Here is a 26,042-nt window from a genome sequence, read left to right as displayed (position 1 = left end):
CAGCTCTTCGCTCTCAGCACCTGTAGGTGTGGCTTCTGCAGTGAATACAGTAGAGTGGCTCAAGACAGAGGAATGTATTTCACCTCTCCTGTCTGGACTCTATGTTATTAGGTAGGCCTCAAGGTCCTAGCGGCTTTTATGACAGCCTTTTCACATTGTTGACTAATTGGGTTTGGAGAAGATGAAGCCACTAAACTAATACAGATTCTGGATTATTTCCCTGAGCTGCCCTAACTAGTTACTATAGGAATGGAAGCCTGAAACTATTAAAATGCACCTTTTCACAAATATGGAAGCCAAAAGTCTCCCCAAAGTCTCATGCATTGACAGGGATGCTGCCTTTTGGAGGTTCTGGGGGCCATGGCATTCTCTGTGCTGCCTTCTTTGGCTTGTAGAATATAACTCCCCTTTTTGCCACTATCTCCTCTCAGTGTTCCTCACTATGTGCTTTATTGGCCTCTCAATCTTGATTAAGAATTCTACATGCTGGACTCAAGTATTCTCAGCTGTAAAGTATATTTTTCATGTGTATTAGCCACTAGATGATGAATTTAAGGCAGGAAATTAGCTTTTTTTGTTTGTTTGTTTTTGGCTATATTGCTTATGTATTTATTTATATTTTATAACAATAAATATATTTTATAACAATAAATATATTGTTATGTTTATTGTTTATATTTACTGTTTTATTATCATTATTATTATAATTTTTATTTATTTATATTTATAACTTATGTGAGTATCAGTCACGTGGCTATGCTCAGGGAAGCATATAGGATTGAATCAGGGTCTGCTTTGTGCAAGGCAAGTGCTCTACCTGTTGTAATACCACTTTGGCACCCCTTCTTATATTTTTAAGGGGAATTCTTTAGAGAATTTCAGTCCAATAAGCCTACTGGTCTTTGGAGGCCATTGGACTTCACTTTGGTGGCACAGAGTGCCAGGAATCCAACCCAGGGCCATACATATTAGATGTGTGCTCTGCCACTTAATCAGTCTCCCTGGATTTTGGTTCTAAAGCTGTAAACACTCTGATCTCTGAAAAGACACGATGTATCCTTTATGATAAAATAAGTTTTTGGGTTTTTTTTTTTTTTTTTTTTTTTTTTTTTGGTTTTTGGGTCACACCCGGCAGTGCTCAGGGGTTACTCTTGGCTCTCGCTCAGAAATCACTCCTGGCAGGCTCGGGGGACCATATGGGATGCCAGGATTCGAACCATCATCCTGCATGCAAGGCAAATGCCTTACCGCTGTGCTATCTCTCCGGCCCTGATAAAATAAGTTTTAAGTTGACTTAATATGTTGAGAATTTTATAGCTATGAACTAAGCAGAGAGATTGTTATTCAGGAACCTGAAAATCTGAAAACTATATCCTTTCATCCACCTTTGACAGAACAGAGGAACTAGAATACCACGCCTTTTTCCCTCTTGATTATGAATGCACCTTTCAGATATGAAACATCATAGGATTGGCATCCAGTTGGTTCTTAAATATTTGTTATATGAACAAGTTACTGTGCTTATGTCATTCATCTTTGTTGGGGGCAGGTATCACTCAGTATCACTCAGGTGTGATCATCTAGTCATTGCAGGTCTTTTCAGAGTTTCTGCTGTGCTCGGGCTCGGTTCAGTGGTAGAACACATACCTTGCATGTGTGAGGCCCTGGCTTCCATTCATGGGATTCCCAGCGTCCCCCTACTACCACAGAATATCTTCTGAGTATCTAGCAAAAACTATAATTTTTAAAAGATGGTATTAATTCTTCAGAGTTGCTTTCTGGAGCAATTTTCTTAGCTGTGATATTGGTGGCTTTCAAGAGGGCAGACTTGCATCTGGACTCTAGAGCACTGTAGAATGTTGGGGAGATGATTGAATATTTATGGTGGTCTCTTCCTCTTCCTCCTCCTCCTCCTCCTCCTCCTCCTCCTCCTCCTCCTCCTCCTCTTCTTCTTCTTCTTCTTCTTCTTCTTCTTCTTCTTCTTCTTCTTCTTCTTCTTCTTCTTCTTCCTTCTTCCTTCTTCTTCCTTCTTCCTTTTCCTCCTCCTCCTCCTCTTCTGATTTTTGGCCACACTTGCCAGTGCTCAGGGGTTACTCCTGGCTCTGCACTCAGAAATCGCTCCTGGAAGGCTTGGGGAACCGTATTTGATGCCAGGTATTGAACCTGGATCTGTCCCAGGTCAGTGGCATGCAAGACAAATGCCCTGTCACTGTGCTATCGCTCTAACCCCCACCATGGGTCTTCTGATGGTTATGCTCATTAATGCATTTGTGCTCTCCAATTTGTTGTTTACTTTTTAATTTGTTTTGCACTATTGTTAATGAAGGGGTACTGTGATATCTCTGTCCAACACCCAGTTATTGTCCAAAGTGCTAAGTTCCAACTATTATGGTCCTTTCTCTGCCAAAACTGCACTGTTCCACTATTTGTGGCAAGCTTCTTACCTTGAGTTGGTTCTTCTGGCCCTTATTTCTATTGTCTCTGGATATTATTATCATACTATCTTTTATTTTTCTTATTCCCCACAAATGAGTGAGATTATTCTACGTCTATCCCTCTGACTCATTTTACTCAGCATAATACTCTCCATATTCATCATGTATAAGCAAATTTCATGACTTCATTTTTCCTAACAGCTGCATAGTGTTCCATTATATAGATGTACCAAAGTTCCTTTAGCCACTCATCTGTTTTTGGGCAGTTGGGTTGTTTCCAGATTCTATTGTAAATAGTGCTGTGATGAACACAGGAGTGTAGAGGACATTTTTTTGTATTGTGTTTTTGTGTTCCTAGGTTCTATATCCCTAGGAGTGGTATAGCAGGATCATATAGGAGCTCAATTTTTAGTTTTTATGAGGAATATCCATATTATTTTCCAAAAAAGGCTGGACCAGTCAGCATTCCCACCAGCAGTGAATGGGAGTCAGAAGAGGCTTCTTAAAAAAGATATTATTGATCAATATTCTGCATTTTAATAATGTTAATAATGGTTTATCATACATATAATTCTTTTTTTGTTTGTTTGTTTTTTGTTTTTTGGTTTTTGGGTCACACCTGGCAGTGCTCAGGAGTTACTCCTGGCTCTACACTCAGAAATTGCCCCTGGCAGGCTGGGGGACCATATGGAATGCCAGGATTCGAACCACCGTCCTTCTGCATGAAAGGCAAAGGCCTTACCTCCATGCTATCTCTTCGGCCCCGTAATTCTTAATTCCAATGCCACGTCCACCAACAGTATATCCACCCCCTCCAAGGACCCAGCACCCTTTTCTTACAATCCTTCTACACCACCAACCCAACTGTGGTGATCACTTCTCCTATTGTGGGCCTTCTGCCCTTTGATGCTGCCATGCTGTGTATCTGGAAGTCTCATCTGTTAATAATCTGATAAATCATTCTGCATTCTCCTGACTTCCCGCAGCATGCTATCTAAAGCAGGGGTCTCAAACTCAATTTACCTGGGGGCCGCAGGAGGCAAAGTCGGGGTGAGACAGGGATTTCGCTTACCAAATATTCACAATAAAAAATCGCATTAGTAAGAATAAAAATCGCAAAAAATCGCATTAAACATATGCATAGCCCGAACGGAACTGCTCGGGGTATACGAATGTTTAATGCGATTTTTTTCTTACTAATGCGATTTTTATTGTGATTATTCGGTAAGCGAATAATCGTGAATACTGCGATATTTGAAGGCCAGCCGCAGGCCACAAAATGCTGTATGGAGGGCCACAAACGACCTGCGGGCCACAAGTTTGAGACCCCTGATCTAAAGCAAAGGGGCCTTGAGGGTTGCAGTGCATTCATGAAGGCAGAGACTGTGGAGTAAGGCAGTAGTCAGGGTGAGCAATGAGTTTGGATCCATGACTGATATACGGAAAGGTTCCAGTTGAGGTTGTGAGAGTGGGATTGGAGGCTCTGTGAACTATGCTCTAGCATTATGGTCTGGCGCTGAGGAAGAAGGAGGCTGAAGCCTCCCCTAGTAAGTGAGTTTCTCATGTGGCCTCTCCTGGCTCCCAAATAGTTGTCACAGAGCCTTACCAGGGTGTTACCTGGTGAAGGAGGTTGTACTTGTCTGCTTGATGAATGAGCTCTTGGCGCTTCCTGTTCTTCCACTTGCAGGAGTGTGAGCCTGGGTAGTTTGCCTTACTTCTACTGGTGTCCTCCATAGTTCCTGTTCCCTGAAGTCAGCATGTCTCCCTAGGATTCTAGAGCATGCCTAGACATTAACTCAAGTGTAGCTGCTAAGAATAACTCCATATTTCAGAGTTAGGCAAAACTAGGCCCAGAGTGACAGCTGAAAGGGCTAGCACACATGCTTTGCTTGCAAGAGGCTCAAGTTTGATTCCAGATCCATATGATCCCCTGAGCACTGAGATGAGCAACCCCTGAGCATAGAGCTGGGAGCAGTCTCTGGGCACCACTGGATGGGGTCTCCAAAATCAAAAACTGATTAGACAAAAACGAGTTAGACATATCTGGGCTTGAATTGTGATCTTGCCACTTGTTGATTATGTGGTCTTGGGATGGCACTTCACTCCTTGGGATTTCAATACCTTTGAGTGTGAAATGTTTACAGTATGATTCACCTTCTAGGGTGGCCATGCCCAGCGGACTGATACTTAGCACGGAGGTATGTGTGTTTTGTATTTCAGTCCTGGATTCTTCTGCTCTGTAGTTATATACATGTGTTTGGTGTATAAAATAGAAGCTTAGTGAAATTACTATGGTTGCATCCATCTATTTTAAGGGATTAAAAACCCCTTATTTTGTGGGAGAAATTCATTTCTACTGATTGTTAATGTTGAGTTATCTCTTGGATCCACACTGGAGAATTTTTATACAACCCCAGGCAAGTAAAATAGGTATATACAATTAGAAACACTTATTGATAATAATATAAAATCATAGAAATGTTTTTAAGATTTTTTTTATGACTCCCACATTCAGTTATATGATCTGCTATAGAATTGCAGCCCACAGTTTAAGAAGTTATGGTGGTTTGGGAATATTGCTCAATGGACTGAGCAAATTGCTTTATATTTAGGAGGACTGGGTTGCATCCCTCTACTGTCTGGACCTCTGACACTATTGGAGCAGCCCTTAAGCATTGAGCCCAGAATAGCTCCTGAGCACAGCCAGCTAAAAGAAAGAGGAAGGTAGGAAAAGAAAGAAAGGAAGGTAGGAAAAGAAAGGAAGGAAGGAAGGAAATGAAGGGAAAAGGGAGGGCAGAAGGGAAGAAGGGAGGGAGGGAGGGAAGAAATGAAGGAGAGTGGAAGGAAAGAAAGAAGGAAGGAAGAGAGGGAGGATAGCAGGACAGCTAGGTTTATCTGCTCTGTAGTTGAAAAAAAAAGTTTCGTCAAACCAGGAACCCTTGCTGAGATGACATGTCAGGATGTCTCTCTGGCCATTTGTTCTACAGTGACTGATCTATAATTTGTGGGCCTTGATGTTTACATCATACTGAAGGCCTCTTTTAAAAGTTGCAGAAAGCATATCACATTGGAGGGAGTCCTTATTGTTACCTAGGGAGTGGCTTGTGGAACAGGAGACCCTAACACTTGCATTTTATTCATTTCAATATGTTACCTCTGCATTTATATATTTATAGCGCAGTTGCCATAGGCAGAAAAAATGCAGAATGTGGAGATTTATCAGGGGGAAAATGATAAGGGTTTTAGTAAATCTGCCACCTAAGTAGACTGAAATCAAAGGCCTCTGTGTTGCTGCTGTTGTTGTTGAGCACCTCCAGTGTGCCACACACTGTGTTGCTCCTTCAGCAGGGCTGTTAAGTCAGATGTCGTTGTCCCATGGAATTTGTTTTTCAAGTGATCACCAGTACCCAGGCTTATAGAGAGACGTAAATGGCCAAAGAAACGATTGCTTTGTTGATCTGAGGTCACAGGGAATTTTCCACTCTTGTAGTGCTAAAAGAAGCACAGATTGCTGGGAGTGAATCTGGGGACCTGCTCAACCCTCCAGTCCCAATCAGGGAACCCTCATCTCTCCACCACTCCTCAGTGCTGTCTGCTGCAGGGCTGATTCTGGCCCTAGCTGTGACAAGGGCCCATAGGAGCACAGAAGACTTTCGGAGAGCCGGAAGTGCCTGCCTTGCAGTTTTCCACTTGGCCACAGGGGGGTGGTGACTCAGAGCTGGAGCTGTGCCTGCTCCACTGCCAGGTCTGTGGGGCGGAGAGAAGAATGAATGAGTAGGAAGGAGCAAGTGGCTGCTGGATTTGTTTGTAACACCTTGGAAGGCACAGCTGCAGGAGGAGAGAGGAGGAAGGAGAGAAGAGAGAGAAGAGAGGAGAGAAGAGAGAGAAGAGAGAGGAGAGAAGAGAGGAGAGAGAAAGAGAGAGAGAGGAGAGAGAGAAAAGAGAGAGAGAGGAGAGAAAAGAAAGAAAAGGGGAAGAGGAGAGAGGAGAGAAGAGAGAGAAGAGAGAGGAGAGAAGAGAGAGGAGAGAGAGAGAAAAAGAGAGAGAGGGGGAGAGAGAGAGAGAAAGAGAGAGAGAGAGAGAGAGAGAGAGAGAAGGGGAAGAGGAGAGAGGAGAGAAGAGAGAAGAGAGAGTGCCAGAACATGTGAAAGAGAGCGAGCAAGTACGCACAAGAGCAAGCGGGGGACCCCCCCTGTACTCCCCCTGTGTAAGCTGCCCTGGTTTCCTGAACACTGACTCCTGGATTGCACCTGTGGCCAATGGAGCTCCAGGACAGAAGGAGTGTGTGTGGAGCGAGAGAGCAGGTTAGTCCTGAGCTGGCTTTCCCGGGGCAGCCCGTGCACGGCGCCACATTCATGGAGTTTGGGGTGGCTGGGAGCATGTACAGTTAAACAAAACAGTTAACAGCAACAACAGAAACCAATCTGATTTAGTAGGGAATAAACAGGACAAAAGTATTGTTCCTGACACCCTCCCTGATGTTACTACAAAAGCAGTTCTGTTGACAAGTATCAGGGTGGGGACGCAGTTCCTCTGTGTTTTCAGCGATGTGTGTAGTATTGTTATACTTCTGTCTGAGGCTTTGGCAGCCAACTATGAAAAGTCCCAGCTTTGTAAGACATCACAGCTGGAAGACTGGACCATCACCTGGTCCCATCTTCTCATTTTTCACCCAAGGAGCCTGGCTTGTTGAAGGTGATTAAACAGAGGCACGACACAGGCTGTTGTCGGAGGCAGGAAACATTCTCCGTGAAGTTTTTAAAGTTGATATGTGTGTGTGTGTGTGTGTGTGTTTGTGTGTGTGTGTGTGTGTGTGTGTGTGTGTATCCTTGGTGTTGCGCAGCTGGTAGCGACAAGCTGTTTCTTGGGTGGCAGTTTCTGAGCCTCCCAGGGCATAGACCTGAGAGGGGACAGACAGATATGTGAGTGAAGGCAGGCGCCCTTATGATCCGCAGCCACTGGGTCTGGCAGACGAGTTCTTAAAATAGACACTTAAATAGGAGGTCAGGGTTGTGCTTTAACTCAAAAGGAATAAAACGTGTTGTGGAGCCTCTGACCTGGACAGACTCATACTGGAATTTGTTTGAGAAACATGATTAGAGTTTGAAGACAGCAGACACTGGCAGTTATGTACTCAGGCTGTACTCTTGCTTACGGTCGGTCCTGCAGATAAAGAAAGGAGGCAAGGTCACTAACTTATTAAGGTCATGCATTCCTGTCCTTGTCTCTGTTCGTGGCAGAGCTGAGATTGGATTTACCAGAGGGTTAGGCTATGTGGGGTTCAGGGTGGGGTGTGTGTGTGTCAGCCAACCCCTTTGTGCCACATGAGGAAACTCCAGGCTGAACACTTGCTCAAGGGTGTGGGACTGTTTGGCAGAGACCTGGCTGATCCCTGGACTCCTATAGCTTCTGCCAGCTTCCTTTTTTAAATAAAGTTAGGGAAGCTTGTCTGGGTTAGTTTTTCTTATTTAATGTGGAGTTTGACCTCCATGGTTACTGAGATTCCTGCAAAGCCTAGATTAAATCTTCCTATGAACCCAGCAGTGACCTGAAGGCTAGGGTGCTGGGTGGGGGCAGTTTGCTCCATGTGGGAATCCACAGAAAGAAGGCCCATGTGCAGCGAGGGTGACTGGGTCCCTTACAAAAGGAGTTGGCTGTGAAAACATCTTGCAAATCTTGTTAGGAGGCTGGAGTTTAACCTGGCGCCTAGCTTAGCTCCTGCAATTCACTCTATGATTCTGCAGGCATAGCTCTGGGGGGCTTGGCCCTTCCCCTTCTGGCACCTGTGGGCCTGAGCAGCAATTACTGACTTGCCCCTCCAGGTGGTTGGCAGGTCTAGAGTCTTGGCTGGGCTTCAGGGTGTCTGCTTAGTTTGGGGTGTGAGTGAAGAAAGCCTACTGAACAAGGAGTGGATATAGCCCTTTCTTGTATGCAGCGGGGTCCCCAAGTCTGTATGAAGGAGCCTTGCTTCCAGAACTTGTGGGTCCTTGCCATCCTGCTTGAGGTGGGTCTGACAGAACCCAGATCTGCTGAGATTGGAGTATGAGATGAGTTTGCACCTCCTCTCCTGGACAATAACAGGGGCCAGTGCTCATGCTGCTGACAAAGGAAACCGAGTGTCTGCTCATGGGTGTCATTGTCCTGGGTTCTGGAAGCCAGATGAGAAAAATAAGCACGAGATCGCTCCCAGCCCTTCAGGAATTTAGGACCTGGGGAGAGGAAGAGGAGAACAAACACACATGAGCATAAGTAGAGAGCAATACCACTGAGTGTATAATCAGGCACCAAATTGTAGGCTTCACACCCCAATGTGCTCCCACTTCACAGAAGGGAGATACAGGTGATGTTTGTATTATCCTCTGGTGTGTTTTTAATCACTCCATAATTTCCTCTTAGGTGTTTGCATTTCATTCTTTGATTCTCTCTGTCATACCAACCTTCCTTAGCAGGATGAGAGGAGGTGGAGTTGCAGGGAAGGGCTAATTTCTTCGGATTATGTGGTCACGGGGTTGGGAGAGCGCCAGGGATGAAGCATGCTTGGCCTTGTTGGTGTCTCAGTTATCCTTCACCGCCTTCTGATGGCTTGTGACCCTTTACTTTGGCTCTTTGTTTCCAGAGCCCAGATAGCTGCAGATTAGCAAGGCTCTCTGGCGGAGCCCTTTTCTTCATTTCTCAGTCCTTCAAGCAAATATAACAGTACCAATGTTATAGGTTGCTAATGGCAGTAAAACTGCAGTCAAGGTTCTTGCCCTTGTGTAATACACTATTAGAGAGACCAAGAATAACCTGCTTCTGCCGGAGGTTGGGAATAGGCTCTCGGATGTTCAGTTTACTGGAGTCTGAATGACAAGGAGCAAAAAGAAAAAACTCTGGGCTAAGAAGAAAGGTGGTTATGGAGGGAAAAGTTTGGCGCTAAAGGAACAGATATATGGTCAGGATGGCTGAATAGGGTGGGGAGGGAGAAGGACGAGACAAGAGGAACATGGAGCTAGGTAAAGAGTGAAATTCTATTGAGTCTTTTAAATTCAGGTAAGAAACCTGAGTTTTACTCTGATGTGGATCTGTTGAGGGATATTAAGCACAGTGGTGGCCTGGAGAGCTAGTATAGCAGATAGAGCTTTTTACACAGCCAATCTGGGTTTGATGGCTTGCACTGCATATGGCTCCCTGAGCCTAGCTAGAAGTGATCCCTGAGCACAGAGTCAGGGGTAAGTTTGAGCACAGCCAGGGATAGTTCCTGTATCTCCCCAGAAGGATGGAGTGCCCCAGATCTAATTTATTCTTTAGAAGACCATTAGGCTTCCAGTGAGGAGCTTAGGAAAGACAAGCCATGTGGAACCTGAAAGAACTGAGTAGTGAGCTGGTGAGGTGATGATATAGCTATGGAGATGGGGGAGAAATGGGTGGGTTCAGAGTATAGATTATAGAGCAAATTGACAGCATTTGCTGATATACCTGGAGATCCAGGCTAAGAAGGGATAGAGGGGGCATAGAGATGGCTCAGTGCCCAAAGCACTTGCCTTGCCATTTGTCTTGCTGCAAATCTATCCCCAATAGCACCCCTAGGAGCTGGGCATGATCCTGGCACCTCTGCTGTCTATAATCCCTGGCACTACCATGATTTCTGGCCTGATGGTCACCAGATAGACAAATAGCACAGCTATATTTGTGCAAACACAAACCCAGTATCAGTGCAGCCCCCAGTCATGGAAAACAGTATCTACAGAGGGGAAGCAAAGGAAAGGGAGGGAGGGGAAGGAAGGGGAAAGAAAGGATTTTTAATAAACAAGGAGGCAAGTATGACTTCCAGGTTGTTGGGTAGTGATTCTTTCAGTGGAAGTAATGAAGAGTACAGAGTTTGGTGGGAGTTGGAGGAAGTTGGCTTATTCTTTACCCTGTTAAAATTTAGATGGCTTGGGCTGGGGATATGACACAGTGAGTGCTTGCTTTCCATGTGTGAGGTCTTGGGTTCCATCTCCCAAAACACACACACACACACACACACACACACACACACACACACACACACACACACACACACACACACGAAAAAAATTCCTTTAGATATTGACTTAGTCAAGACAGGATGGGAAGGGTGTTTTGTTTATGACTGAAACCCAACTACAATCATGCTTGTAATCATGGTGCTTAAATAAAGATTAAAAAAAAAAAAGATCAGATTCAGTCAGCATCAAGTGCTTTTTCTGTGTGCCAGGCACTTTGCAGGGCTCTTTCACAGAGAGTTCCTCATTTTACCTTCACTGCTGTTTGGTGAGGAACAATCACACTGGTGCACAATCCATGACTTCCCCACTCTTTGCCAGTGGGGAATTGAGGCTCAGAATTGTAGCTTGCTCTGCTCTGAGCCAGGTCTCCTGACCCCAGGAATCTGAGTAACTTGTAGTTCAAGAGAAGTGCTTGGAGGAGGTCAGTTAGTGCCTCTTTAACTGCTGCTGCTCCAAGGGAAGAGGGAATGATGATCGATTGGTCATCAAGACCCCATTCCCAGGCTTGTCAGAGTAATGCCATTGTGCATCGAGCTGTTGAAAAACTGGCCTATTCCTAACAGGCCATTTTGGTATCAAGATTCCTGGTCTGCTTTGGAAACTGTCACTGAATGACAGTGATGTTGTGTACTCTGTCAATGTGGAAGGGAAAATTAAGCAAATGGATTTGAAATAACTTCTCAGCAACATTTCTTAACTCTTGGTGGCTCCCTTTTCATTGTGACCCACAAAGGAAATTGAAGATGATGCAGAGAGAGTTTCTTGTGCCCTGTTTGAGTTTCAGATACCAATTTGGGGACTTTATTTATTTATTTTTTGGGGTCATACTCGGCAGCGCTCAGGGGTCACTCCTGGCTCCACGCTCAGAAATCGCTCCTGGCAGGCTCGGGGGACCATATGGGATACCTGGATTCGAACCACCATCCTTCTGCATGCAAGGCAAACACCTTACCTCCATGCTATCTCTCCAGCCCCAATTTGGGGACTTTATATGGGCATTACTAGATTAGTGCAAGTTTTTGGTTTGCTTGAGATGATGGGATTGTGTTTGTTTTGTTTTGTGGGCTACACCCGGCAGTGCTCAGGGTTTACTCTTGGCTCTGTTTTCAGGGATCACTCCTGGAGTTCTTGGGGAGATATATACAATATTAGGGATTGAACCAAGGTTGACTATGTGTATGGCAAGTATCTTAACATCTGTACTATCTCTCTGAACTGAGATATTGGGATTTAGAGCTAAGATAGCAAGGGTCTTCAGCAGTCTGCTGATTGTGTGTGGTGCCTTCAGGGTGACCTTCTAATGTTCCTGGAGAGCAAAGGTCAGAGGGTCAAGAATGACCAATGCTTCAGGGCATAAACATGAGAACTTGGGGGAGAGACCTGGTGAAGACTTTGAGACTTTGCACCAGGCTTGTAAAGTGGTTTCTTCTCTGCGAAGAAGAACACGGACTAAAGAAGAGATTGTGCTGACAGAGCACATTCATGACCTTCTCAGCATACTAATTCCACAGATTGATCAGGGTGTGCTTGGCTTCCCTTCTTGAGCACCATTCTTATAGCACTAGAGAACTTCTCTCCGTGTCAGAAGAAATTGCCTGGTTAAGTAATTGGAACCTTTATGTTTAACCAACTAGGGGCCCTACTCACATTAGAGTCAAAATATCTATGAACAGAAAATGAATCTTGTAGGAACCCGCAGGCGCCTTTCTTACATAGACTCACCCTGTGTGTGGCTTTTCTTGATTTCCAGCTGAAATGGATCTCCAGTTAGTTCTCCCTGCTCCTTCCTTGGTTACTCCCCCACATCCCTTTCTTTTTCCTCTTTGGATGCTGTTGGGGTGGACCTTAAGCTCATTCACACCCAGGCTTGGTGTAGATGCTGACACACTGGGTCATGGTCATCAACAGGAATCAAATATCAGATTTGTTGGTCCCTTTAGGTCACACTCCTATAGTTGTGCTTGTGTGCATTCTGATGGATGCACAGGGGTACTCTTGGTTGCAGTGCTCACACATCATCTCCCCCCCCTTTGTGGTGCTTAACAGGGCAGCACCCTTTACAATACAGTCTGGTAGTAGTGTGGTTGGAAATTAATGTAGTGCTGGGAGATCTCAGACAGCAGAGCTGCCAAGATGCACAGGGCATGTGCAGCTGCACTTTTCTGGAACTCATGGGCTCACATTTGCAAAACACTAATGGAGCCCTGGTCTTCCATGTCTGTTTTATGGAATGTGGAAGTGTGTGTTTGTGTTAATTGGAGCCACACCCAGAGGTGCTGCAGTTCAGGATTGGGAAGGGGCACAGGGTTGCATCAGTCATGCTGGGGGCCATCAAGCCACATGTGGTGATTCACATGTGGGGATGGAACTCAGGGACTCACACATGCAGTTTGCTGAGAAGAGGCCAGATCCCCAACCCCAACTGTTATTTCTTTTGGACCCATCCCATTATTTCTGGGCTTGTGAAGACGCGCTTGTTTATGTGCACGGTGCCTGTGACCCGCCTTCCTGGGATCTTCTTCGCCACCTCCATCTGCTTTCCTGATCCTCTTCCAGGGAAGAACAACCCCTGCTGCAGGGAAGAATAGTGCTGAAAATAAAAGTCAGATGCTGAATGGCCTAGAGGGTCAAGAGACTCACTGGTCTTAAGATGCTGCAGCCTTGTATGGAACAGAGGGGAGAGGGATCTGTACTCCCTTAGAAGCAGCCACCTGGCTTCCAGCTGGGTCCTCTCCATCACTCCCCAGGAGCAAGGTAGCAATTCAGGTTTTAGAACAGGTATTTCAGGGTATTTGTCTGTACCTGCTAAATATGCCTTGAGACAGGGTGATAGGACTGAGATTCTTCTGGGATTTTAGAATTAGGAAATAGAACCAGCTGGGGCTATGGGGGAGAAGATGGGGGGGGGGGGACAGCATGTAAAGCTTGTTGCAATTTCCAATTGGGTGTGGGGATCCTCAGTTTCGTTAGGGCCTTTGTTTGGTACTTGTCAGCCTGGAGAAGGAGTAAAAGATCAGAAGGGAAGTGGCCTGCAGGAACACAGGGGCTGATTTAGTGCAACCCATTTACCCTTTGGATGGCTCCTTTCCTTACCAAGTGGTCCTATAAAACCATAGCCTACACTTCTGAGTATTTGGAAAGATTAGATGAGATAACCCAAGAACCAGACTTTGCTCAGAAAGTGCTAAACCAAAAGCAGTGCCATTAGCAAGCTGAGCAGATTTGATCAGAAATAATCATTTTGGGGCCAGAGTGATAGTGAAGCAGTAGGGCATTTGCCTTGCATGCAGCTGACCCAGGATGGACCTGGTATCCCATGTGGTCCCCAGGCCAGCCAGGAGTAATTTCTGAGCGCATAGGCAGGCGCAACCCCTAAGTGTCACCAGGTGTGGCCCAAATACCAAAAACTGAAAGAAAAAAAAAAGAAGAAATGATCACATTTTAAGATCTTGGTATTCAGGAGACATTCCTCTACTCCATCGGGTTTTGCACAGGCCAAAGAGATTGCTCAACAGGCTGGAACATGTGCTTTCTAGATGGGAGAACCAGATTCCATCCTTCAAGCACTGCTGGGCGTGACACTTGAATTGTGAACCACAAGTAGTCCCCGTACCTGATATGCCCACAAAACCCAGGAAGGGAAAAACCTTTTTTTTCCCTCTCCATAATGCATGTCCTTTTCTCTCTTGAAAGAAAAAAAACCTTGGGGCCGGAGAGATAGCATGGAGGTAAGGCGTTTGCCTTTCATGCAGGAGGTCATCGGTTTAAATCCCGGTGTCCCATATGGTCCCCCGTGCCTGCCAGGAGCAATTTCTGAGCCTGGAGCCAGGAATAACCCCTGAGCACTGCCGGGTGTGACCCAAAAACCACACACACACAAAAAAACTTTATTTCCCAAACCCCAATCCTCAGTTTCCTTATGAGTAGCACAAAGATAAAACTGTCTGCCCTGCCAATCTTGAGGTGCTTGGGAAGATCAAATATAGCAGTGATGGTGGCCACATTTAAAGCCTCATGTCTATGCAGGAAATGTTGATAATGACTGATAATTTTTTTTTTTGTAGACAGAGCAGTCTTCATGTAAGGAAAGACAAGTTTTAAGCAACTGCCTCTAGGCCTTATAGAGTGACAGCTGTCTTTTGTGCAATTCTAAAATTAGAACATAGACCTCACATTCATGCTTATATCCTTGAGCTCAGGAATTGTTGACCAGAGACTCTAGACTCATTTAGACTGGTACGAGTTCGGTGTAAGGAGTCCAAGGCTTGATCTTGAGGTTCTATGAAGGGGTTACTGAATAGAACTGTTGAGGTTCATAGGAAATTCATGTTTGCTCTGGGTTGACCAAATTGACCCTGTGGTAAGACCATAGTTTGTTGTTGGTGGTGGTGGGGATGGTGCGCCATTACTGAGGGCAGTACAAGCATTGACATTCTGATCTGTGGCCCTGGGAAAGAGGGGAGGAGGAAAATAGTATAGAGCAGTGTTTCTTGGCCAGGGGTCTTATGGGCCCACGGGTATATATATATATGAAGGGGACCATAGGTAAAAACTAGGTAGGGAAGGGAGTACAAAAATTACCTGGTAGGACAAGAGGCAAGGGGACAAGAAGGAAACAAGGCCAGAAGAGGGGCCATAGTTCAGAAAAGGTTAAGACATGCTGGAATATAGCAGTGCATGGGGCTGTTTTGCTGATATTTTTCTTTGGGGATGTCTCATCTTGTCCAGGAAACTCCCAGTCCTAGAAATTTAAAAGGAAGAGGACAGCAGGTTATCAGGCAGAGACTAAAATTTAGAAACAGATCTTGCTTTGATGCATCCAACCCTGGTTTGATCCCCACCCCACCCCACCCCACACACTGCATGACCCCCTCAAGCACTGCTGGGAGTGACCTCTGAACACTCAAGCCCAGCACATATGGCCTAACACCCCAGTCTCCCCCACCCAAAAATAAGGATCAAACCAGAAGACCTGTTTTTATCTTATCATTCTCTGATGTTTCCCTGAGTTTGCCACTCTCTCTCTGAGTCATTTCCTTGTAGGGGTTAGTGGTGTGAATGGGTGAGATGTATAGGCAAAGGCTTTGGAGACCTTGCAGGCCTTTAGAGGTAATAGAGGCTGGTGCTTCACTGTCAAACCAGTAGGAACAGGTCATTATTTTTTGTCTCCAGGTAGAAATGAGACAGGCGTAGAGTTCCTGTTAGAAATGCTCGTTCAGGGGCCGGAGAGATAGCATGAGGGCGTTTGCCTTGCTTGAGAAGGTCAGTGGTTCAAATCCCGGCACTCCATATGATCCCTGAGCGTAGTCAGGAGTAACTCCTGAGTGCTGCTGGGTGTGACTCAAAAACCAAAAAAAAAAAAAAAAAAAAAAAAAGAAAAAGGAAGGAAGGAAGGAAGGAAAGAAAGAGAGAAAGAGAGAGAAAGAAAGAGAGAAAGAGAGAGTGAGAGAGAGGAAGGAAGGAAGGAAGGAAGAAAGAAAGGAAGGAAGAAATGCTCGTTCAGGGTCCAGAGCAACAGCACAGGTAGAGCTTTTGCCTTGCATGTGGCAGACCCAGGTTCTATCTCTGGAATCCCATATAGTCACCCCAAGCCTGCCAGGAGTGCAGGACTCCTGAGCACCTCCTAGTGTGCCCCCACAAACAAACAAACAAATGAACAAGAAATTCTTTTTCACCCAGGAGGAGGAGATGTGAAAGGTAGTATAGCATTATGTCTGAAGCCCTGTCTGTCACAGTACTGTTACTGTTGCAAGGCAAAAACTAAAAAAGGAAAAGAAAAATGATGCCTCATAGATGCAGAGTAGTGGTTAGGAGGTATATGGGTGGGTGTTGGGTGGGATTGGTAGAGGGAAGTGGGCACTGGTGAAGGGATCTATATTGAAACATTATATGGCTGAAACCCCATCATGAATAACTTGCTAATCTCATGGACTAAATTTTTTTAAATCTATGTTTTTAACTTTATTTTTTTATTGATTGATTGGTTGGTTTTTGGGCTATAACCAGCAGCGCTCAGGGGCCTCACCTGGCTTTGTGCTCAGAAATCGCTCATGGCAGGCTTGGGGGACCATATGGGGTGCCAGAAATCAAACCAGGACCCTCCCAGATTGGATGACATCAAGGCAAATGCCCTACCTCTGTGCTATCTCTCCAGCCCCATCATGGACTAAATTTAAGAAAAAGAAAGACATTTTTATTCAGGACCAGAGTAATTATAAAGCGGGTAGGGAGTTTGCCTTTGTACTGGGCTCAATCCCTGGCACCCAATATGGCCCTGAGCACTGCCAGGAATAATTTCCGAGTGCAGTGCCAGGAGTAACACCTGATCTTTGCTTAAAAACAGACCCCCCAAAATTCTCATTAAGTGAAGGGAGAGGACCTCTGAAAGAAGTGTGGTATAAAGGAAACCTAACCCTAGAAAATGATGTGAGGATTTCAGAAGCAAGTGTTCGTGGGGCTTATCTAGATGCTCATTCCTCAACTCTGCTTTTTTTTTTGGGAACACCAGGCTCCTGCCTGCCAGATGAGGTCATAGGATTCTAAAGGCTTGCCTGGCAGGCAAATGGTTGGAATGATTGGGAAGGGTGGGAGGGGGGTGAGGCACTTAGGCAGCCCATTTTCCCCCCCTCCCTGGAAGCCTGGCCTTCAGGCACTGCCTGGACATTGGGTTTATTGAGCTTTAGGCTTCTCTGACTTTAGCTCAACTCATTGCAGACTGCAGAACACTGGGTACTCTGATGGGGTGGGGTGGGTGCATTATGCTATATTTATTTGAACCTACTAATATCTAGACTACTTGGTGCTCATATTCTAACACTGCCAAGTGGATAATGGCTCTTACAGTGAAAGCATCATAACCATATGCATGGGAGACCGTCCCTTTGACTCAGTAGTTTTATTTCAGCACTTGAAGTTAGGCAAATAGTATGGATTGCAGAAGTAGCCTCTACTGAAAGATGCCTTGATTAAAGGCAGTGTGAGAAGGATGTGAATCTTGCTGGGTCTATGTGCTGCAGTAAGGCTGTGATTGTTTTTTTTTTTTTTTTTTTTTTTTTTAATATTTCCTGTATCTGAAGCAGTGCGTGGCATGCCGATGGCCTGTCAACATCTTTTGAACAGTTGAAAGGCAAAAACTTACACCCATGTGATGATGACATAGGGAATTTTCTGTGCTAAACAAATATGGAAAAAAGTCAGATAAAGGGGCCTGGAGAGATAGCACAGCGGCGTTTGCCTTGCAAGCAGCCGATCCAGGACCAAAGGTGGTTGGTTCGAATCCCGGTGTCCCATATGGTCCCCCGTGCCTGCCAGGAGCTATTTCTGAGCAGACAGCCAGGAGTAGCCCCTGAGCACCGCCGGGTGTGGCCCAAAAACCAAAAACCAAAAACCAAAAAAAAAAAAAAAAGTCAAATACAGGTTTCTAAACACCATTGGTAACAATGCATTTTTAAAAATAAAAGGTAGAAAAACCTAGGAAGAAGATACCCAAGTATATCTTCAGATAGAATGTGAGTGACTTTTTTTCTTCTATTATTTCTCCTTCCTTTCTTCCTCCCTCCATTCTTTGTCAGGGATCAAGCCTAGGACCAAATGCTTATAGGACAAAAGCTTTGCCACTGAGCTACCTTTCACTGACCTTTCTTTTTTGGAGGGGAGGTTGTTAGTTTTGTTTTAGGACTACACCCAGTGGTATTCAGGGCTTACTCCTATCTTTGTGTTCACCACTCAAGGGCCCGTGTAGAGTGCCTGGGATCAAACTGGGGTTGGGTGCATACAAGGCAAGGGCTTTCTTTACATGTTGTACAATGTCATCAGTCCTGTGCCTTCTAAAATTTCTACAAAGGGTGTGATCTTGTAATTTTTTTTTTAAAGAAATCACATCCTATTAGAAAAAAAGGCTTGTTAAGCTTGTTTGTTAAGTTTTCATTGTTAACTTAAGGTTGTTACGTTTTATTCATGGAGCAAACCAGCTGCTTTAAGAACCAGTTCCTCCTTGCTTTCAAAGCACCTCTCTGCCTTTATGAACACACAGAACACCTCCTCACTTTGGTCCCATCTGTCAGTCTGCCTGCAAACTGATCCCTCCTCACTTCAGAAGGGCGCGAGAAACTCCCCCGTGTTGAAACTGTGCAGGTCAGGTTGCAGAGGCATGCCCCGAGCCTTCACACACAGCCCATCTCCTCAGGACAGCGCGACATCACGAGAAGGATTTCAGAGAAGATGGATGGTTCTGGGTGGGTGGTTAATTCTTAGAATTGTTTCCCTGCTTTGCAAGTGCCGTCTGCTTTTCTTCCTTGTTTTAGCTCATGCCATCTTACGGGAATGTTTCATTCCACACTGGGGTTTGTCAGACTCAGTATGCTGGGAGCCTAGACTTTGAATTAAAGCATGTTGTAAGTGGACTTTGGCATTCACGCGAGATGGAATTGGGTTCTGATGGATGAAATGCCACCCTGAGGGATACCTGTTGTCTCATCCTGGAAGGAACTTTGGGGAGGTGGGATGGGGGGGTTCCTCAGACCCACTAACCTGTTGTGTCTGTAATCCTCAATCTGCAACATCTCATACATTCTCTCTCTTTCTGTCTCTTGCTCTTTAGCCATAACCAGCAGACCACGGCGTTCAGGCATCCCGTGAGTGGGCAGTTTTCTCCAGAAAATAGTGAATTTTTTCTTCAAGAAGAGTAAGTACTTTTATATATCCTCCTTCTCCAGAAAGAGCTGGAAGGGTACAGACATGAGCTGAGAACAAAGCTTTGTTGGGCACTGTGTTCTCTCTCAGAGGGGCTTGCGGCTGCTGATGAGGAGAAATGTGAGAATTGTTTTTCAGTCACTAAATTTCCGCTCAGTTGAAAGATGTGAATAGAATGGGGACTTAGGCGGGTGGGGTGTATTGTCAATTCCTTTTCCCCTCTCAGGAATCATGGAGCATACTAACTGTGCTCTTTAAGGACTTCAGTCTTCTTCTCAGGTCAGGCTGACCCAGTATCCTAAGGAAGCCTCAAATAAGTGTGTGAAGCCAGATCTTAGAAGAGAGGGGAGTTTGGTGCACCCCTTAACCCAAACTTTTTTTTGGGGAGGAGGGCCACACCCGGCAGTTACTCCTGGTTATCTGCTCAGAAATAGCTCCTGGCAGGCACGGGGGACCATAGGGGACGCCGGGATTTGAACCAACCACCTTAGGTCCTGGGTCCGCTGCTTGCAAGGCAAATGCAACTGTGCTATCTCTCCGGCCCCTTAACCCAAACTTTTGAATTATTTCTACTCAGAAATAATTTCCTGAGTTGGAAACATTCCTGCCTCGTGGTCCTATGAGAACATTCTCTAGTGTTCATGAGGGATCCTTAACAACCCAGTTTCTCTACTTGAGAATAAAACCATTTGGGCCCAGGAGCTCACTTTGCATGGGACAGCGACAGCTTCAATCCCAGGCATCCTGTGGTTCCCTGAGCATGGAGCTGGGAGTAGCCCTTGAGCACCACCAAGGGGTGGCCCCCAAATATAACGGAAAAATAAAAACAAGATTCATGTGTATGAGGTCAGGGAGATGGCTTAAAGTCTGGAGCACAGGCCTGGCATACTTGAGGTCCTGAGCTCAGTGTCCAGCATTGCAAACTCCCTCCTCCTGCCCCTACAGCATTGCCAGAGCAGCCCTGGTAGCTCTTCCTACAGCTCAAATAGAATAGAATATGTTCTTCTCCCCAAAATGAAGGCAGAGAGAAATGTGTGCAAGTGAATGCTCTCATCTGTTTTTCACAAACAGCATTTTTTTTTTTATTTTTGGGTCACACCCGGTAGCACTCAGGGGTTACTCCTGGCTCCATGCTCAGAAATTACCCCTGGCAGGCATGGGGGACCATATGGGATACTAGGATTCAAACCACTGTCCTGCATGAAAAGCAAATGCCTTATCTCCATGCTGTCTCTCCGGCCCAGACAGCATTTTCTTTTCCTTTTCTTTTTTTTTTTTTTTAAGTTTAATAATTTCTTTATTTAAGTACCGTGGTTACAGAAATATTTGTAGTTGGGTTTCAGTCATTGACTGTACACCACCCTTCATCAGTGTTCTGCATTTCCCTCCCCCTGACCTGTCTTCAGCACAGACATTCTCCATTCTACTTTTCTCTCTCATTATCATTGTCAATGGTAGTTGTCATTGCAGTTATTGCTCCAACTGCACTCACCATTGTTTGTGGTAAGCTTTATATTATGGGCTTGTCTTTCCTGCTCTCATCTCTGTTGTCTCTAGACAGCCTTTTCTTTTCTTTTTATTTTGGTCACACCGGTGTTGCTCAGGGGTTACTCCTGGCTTGACCAAACGGGAAGCCGGGACTCAAACCACTGTTCGTCCTGTGTCGGCCACATGTGTAAGGCAAACACCCTATTGCCATGCTATCACTCTGACCCCTAGACAGCCTTTTCCTTTTTTTCTTTTTGTTTTGGTTTTTGGGTCATACCCGGCAGTGCTCAGGGGTTACTCCTTGCTCTATGCTCAGAAATCACTCATGGCAGGCTCGGGGGACCATATGGGATGCCAGAATTCGAACCACCGTCCTTCTGTATGCAAGGCAAATGCATTGCCTCCATGCTATCTCTCTGGCACCCGACAGCCTTTTCTTAATGGAAGATAATGCTATTTACGAATCAGTAACACTGGCGCTGTTTGTTTTTACCTTCAACTGATGCATCTTCTGTTCATTCACCGAGACCAACTTTGATCTTAAAATACACAGTCAGTATTTACATTTTTATGGCATTTCTCTCCCTCGGTACTATACTTTTAAACTTGCTGTTATGGAAAACTTCCAACACCAGCAAAAGCAGAGAGTTAAAAAAACAATAAAATTATTGTTCTCACTCCCATGACCCACAATTCCCCAAACATGCCTGATTTTATGTCAGCTGTTCCCTTGGCCCCCAGGATGATGGTGAAGCAAATTCTAAACATACCATCTCATCACCATAGTATTCATATCTTAGAATTCATATGCCACAGGACTTTTCAAACCAGGAGACTATACTTAGTATAATCCTGCCATTTCCTGTGTGCTCACTCCGTGCTGGGGGAGTGACGTGTGAGTCTCATTTAATATAGCAGCACTAAGAGGTCAACCATTAGCAGCATTTCAGAGACAAGAAAGAGTGCAAAGCAGGCAAGCAAGGCACACTGCCCAAGTTGCATGCCTGGGGGTTGAAAAGATTGTTTTTCCAGCCCTAGCTCTTCATCAGGGCTCACCCTGGCCCCTGTCAGAGGTTGCTTGCCCAGTTATTTTGGTGCTGGGGGCCCAGGGAGTGTGACAGCCAGAGTCTGGAGCATGGAGATGAGAGTGGGTGGAAGGTAACGATGTGGCTGACATTGAGGAAATGCTGCCGTCAGAAAGCAGAGTCAGAATGTGGATTCTCTGAATTCCAGCAGAATGAGTTTGTTTATAGAATCCTGAAGGTCAAAAGCTCTTGCCAGGTCACTGAGTTCAGCCTCCTTCCTTAGGCATCTCAGAGGCATGGACATCGTTGTTACTGAAGGTCTGGACAGATAGTCCATCAGGGACACAGCTTGGGAAGTGACTAAGTTTAATGTGGACTTTACAAGCAGATTTCCAAGCTTATTTGATCTAGCACCTCCTTTTCAGAAAAAGAAAAATGCTCAGCGGTTCTCTGGAATCGATCTTAACAAATAGAGTCTCCCCCACCCTTCTTTGAATCCAAGGCTGCTACCTCCTGCTCCCCTAACACACACACACACACACACACACACACACACACACACACACACACACCTGCCAGTCATTCCAGTGCCTCTGTGGGGCCGCATGGCCCACTTTGGGAAACACTGTTCTAGATAAACACTCCATCACTGACACCTCTGTCACATGCTCCTCTTTGTGTTAGTAGACTTTTCCCCTCAGCCATTGAGAAGGTAGCCTCTTTCAGTCTACCTAAATAGCTCTACAGCTAATCTCCATGCCCTCCACAGTCCCAGGGAAAGAAAAGGCCCTCTTTTAAAGGATCACATTTATCCTCAGGATCCTGTTTCCTGAGGTGTCAGGATGCTTCCTTGTCCTGGGTGAATCTGTTTGGTTAGACCTTTTCAGAATTGGGCACAGTGTGCTTGAAGCATTGAAATGGAGGAGGATTCCTGGGTGTTGGAAGCTATGTCACACGATGCAGTGACAGCAGCAAGCAAGATAGACATGGTCCTGTCCTGCAGAGGTCAAGGTTAAGTAGGGAAGAGAGAATAAGAGATGATAGATGTTTGCACAGGGAAAGCATGGGGCTCAGTGGGAACTGATGAAAGAAACTTCTTCACTGGGTTTGGGTGGCCATGCAGCCCTCAGGAGGGGAGGTGGTTCCTCCTATGAACATGGTCACAGACCCAGAGGGTTTTGCAAGAGGGGAAAGGCATGGTATATGCCAGCTAGGTTAGTAACTGTTGGCTTAGACACTGGTGGATTTTCTAGATCTTGGGGAAGTAAAATTGGAAGGATTTAGTGATTGGCAGTGATGGGGATGAAAGAGAGGGAAGACTATGGGTGTGCCTGGTCTTGGGCTAGACTAGCCACTAGAAGAAAGGGAAGCATTTAGATAAGCGAAGAAAACATGAAGATAATCATGCAGACTAAGTGAGTAGCTTCTGGCTTGGTGTGGGCAGAAAGCGAGTAATGGAGGGTGGTGAAGGGGATTTTAGAGATAAGCCTGGAGAGGAGGCTGCAGCTAATTATCTAAATTGCTTGCTCCTGAAATATACCCAAGATGTGTCCTCCTGGGTGAACTCTGAAGACAGGGAGGAGGCGGAACATGGATTTCCCCACTCTGGAAACTTCGTTAAATGTAACTGGCAATAGGACGGGTGAAATACATGCTGTACTGACCCACAGCTCTGGCCCCCAGAAACCTTTATATTATTATTCTTAAGCTTCTCTTCCTCCTACAGCACTCTCTCCAAGAAACACATGAGAAGTCACTTGCATTTCTCTGCCATAGTTTTGGAAATAGGGACGCATTTAATTTGGACCAGGATCATACTCTCAGTTGAGGGATGTAATGTATGGTTGTGGGGATCAAAACTCCCAGGGGATCAAAACTACCTGTAGCAAATGGACTCACAGACAGCACAGCTTAAATTGTGGGGCTGCCAGGATGCTGCTTGGCACGTCTTGAACATCAGGGATTTGAACTGTAACTATACACTTGCCGGGCAGGTACCCTCAGCCCCTGTGCTAATTCTGCTATGCCCAGTGGTGCTTGGGGCTACTGCTAACTTAGGTTCAGGCATCATTCTCAGTGGTGTGAGAGGACCATGCAGTGATGCTGTGTTAAATCTGAACCTCCTGCCCACAAAGCATGTGCTTGCCCCTTGAGTTCTACCCCCATAGAGCCATCCCCCCAAATCATTTTTTAAAACAGGGCAATGTAGGGGCCGGAGAGATAGCATGGAGGTAAGGTGTTTGCCTTTCATGCAGAAGGAGGGTGGTTCGAATCCTGGCATCCCATATGGTCCCCGGTGCATGCCAGGGGCGATTTCTGAGCCCTATAGCCAGGAGTAACCCCTGAGCGCTGCCAGGTGTGACCCAAAAACCAAAAAACATAAACACAAACAAACTGGGCAATGTAGTAGATGTGTTTTGTTCCCTTTCAAGAACTTAATTTGTTGTACAGGTGAAATGCATTGAGGAAAAGGTTGGATTGACTATTTGTGTTCAGCTTTCAAGTTAATGTCTTGGTTAGAAAATGGAAAACTGGGTCTTTTTCTTTTCCAAAGAAGCTCTATTAAGGCTATATGCTGGAGAATTGTAAGAAATAGATTACTCTTACCAGACCTCTACCCTAGTGTCTTGAAGCCTCTTCTTCTAGAGCACTTGTTCTCGAGGATGAGCACTTGTTCTCCAAGGCAGAAACACCTGAGACCTGATTCAAGGTGCATATTCCCTGGCTCCCTAAAAACCTATGAACCTCTGGACTGCAATCCCATAATCTGTGCAATAAATCTGTGAATCAGAGCTGGAGAAATAGTAAAGGAGGTGAAAGCACTTGCCTTGAATGTGGCTGAAGCAGTTCTGTCTCTAGTGTCACCTGTGATCCCCTGACTATCACCAGGAGTGATCCCTGAACACACAGAACCAAGAACCCAGAACATGGATATGGCCTAAAAACAAACAAGAAAAGAAAAAACTGCGAATCATTAATGTCAACAAACTGCTGTTCCTATCATCCCTAAATTCCTCCCAGATTCTTCCATTCATCCTGTCTCCTCTAACACCCACCATTCTCTGAGTGATAGTGACAGTCTTTGGTGGATTTTAGTCACATACTATTGGATTTCTTCTTCTGTAGGAAGGGAAGAAAACTGGTCTCCATGGTAACTGCTTTTCGAGCAGTTACAGATGTGAGAAAATGGCATCTCCCCTACCGTGGCAGCTGGGGCTCACCTGAGTTGGCTGGTGTAACAGGTGCCTGCCTGCCTGCCTACCTGTCCAAAGCTGGCTTTTCTTCTCAGAGACAGAGACAAGAGAAAAGAGCTAAAGCGAGCTATGCTCCAGAAGTCATGAGCTCTGCCCATGCAGGTTTCTGTGTTGCTAATATAGAGTCAGCCAGAGTAGACTGAGCCCTGTTATGGCATCCACAGTGAGCAGCATCTTCTGGCAGGATTGAAACAACTGAGGTTTGTTTCTCATCCGGATTTTGTGCCTCTTTCAGGTCACAGTGGGACTGTGCTCTCCCCTTCTTTCCATAGGAAAGAAAGGAAGAGCAAAGAAAGAGCTGGGAGCTGGGTAGACAGTGCCTTGGCTTTGATGAAGGTGCCCCATAAGACCACTGCACTTTAGGGGGCAGAAAGTGCACGTCTACATGCATCTAGAAGAAAGTCAGAAATAGAAGGCGCTCACAGCCCAAGGAATAGATAGAAGGACAAACCTTAGACTTTGAGGCAGAACTGAGAGACCAAACTGGGGTTGGTATCTTGAAAGAGAAGGATGGTAACAGATGGAAATGGGCTCTTGGCTAATTGTGGTATCATAGACCTAAAGCATAAATCTTAATACTGTAACCCATGTTTCCCTCACTTAAAAAAAAAAAGGAAGATTTGTCTAGCAGTAGTGATGATATTTAAGAGAATATAATCCAGATTTATTCAAGGAACCAGGATCTTTATCTGTCATGAAAACTTCCCTTGCTGGATGACTAGTGTTTGCATTTTTACTTCTCCAATTCTCTCCTATTCTTTATGTTTCTCAAACTCTCTTCCCCACATAGGTGGGTCTCAGTAACAGGTCCTCATCCATGTCCCCTTAGGAGGGACAGCTGTATATTTAAACCATCAGGCATGTGGAAATCCCTTTTGAAAGAGCTCAGTTTAGGTTGCACAAGGATAATAGTTTTGCTGTGCTGCAATGTTTGTATGAGCCCTGTCATTCATTCATTCTAAGTATATGGAAATCCAAACTACTCTGAGTGCTAGATTTCAAGAGGGATGTTGAACTGTTGAGTCTCATGAGAAAGGGGATTGTTATGATGAGGAACTTGAAGCCCCTGTCCTGTGACCTATCCTGTGGAGTACACAGGAGCAAAAATGAAGGCAAATAGGGCAGAGTCTTGCAGAAGGGCTT

At 45.4% G+C, this 26,042-nt stretch overlaps 1 protein-coding gene across 1 annotated transcript in view; it reads left to right on the top strand.

Annotated features, from left to right (window-relative positions):
• Nucleotides 1-26,042, top strand: part of PLEKHA7 (pleckstrin homology domain containing A7) — a 245,111-nt gene that overhangs the window by 132,295 nt on the left and 86,774 nt on the right. Inside the window, exon 4 of the mRNA XM_049780986.1 lies at nt 19,041-19,124. Coding sequence (XP_049636943.1) covers nt 19,041-19,124 — 84 coding nt within the window. The remainder of the gene's footprint in view (nt 1-19,040; nt 19,125-26,042) is intronic.

Source organism: Suncus etruscus, chromosome 9, assembly GCF_024139225.1.
Source record: "Suncus etruscus isolate mSunEtr1 chromosome 9, mSunEtr1.pri.cur, whole genome shotgun sequence".
NCBI lineage: Eukaryota > Metazoa > Chordata > Mammalia > Eulipotyphla > Soricidae > Suncus > Suncus etruscus.
Note: the sequence above shows the minus strand (reverse complement) of the source record. Positions and strands in the feature narration are given on the sequence as shown.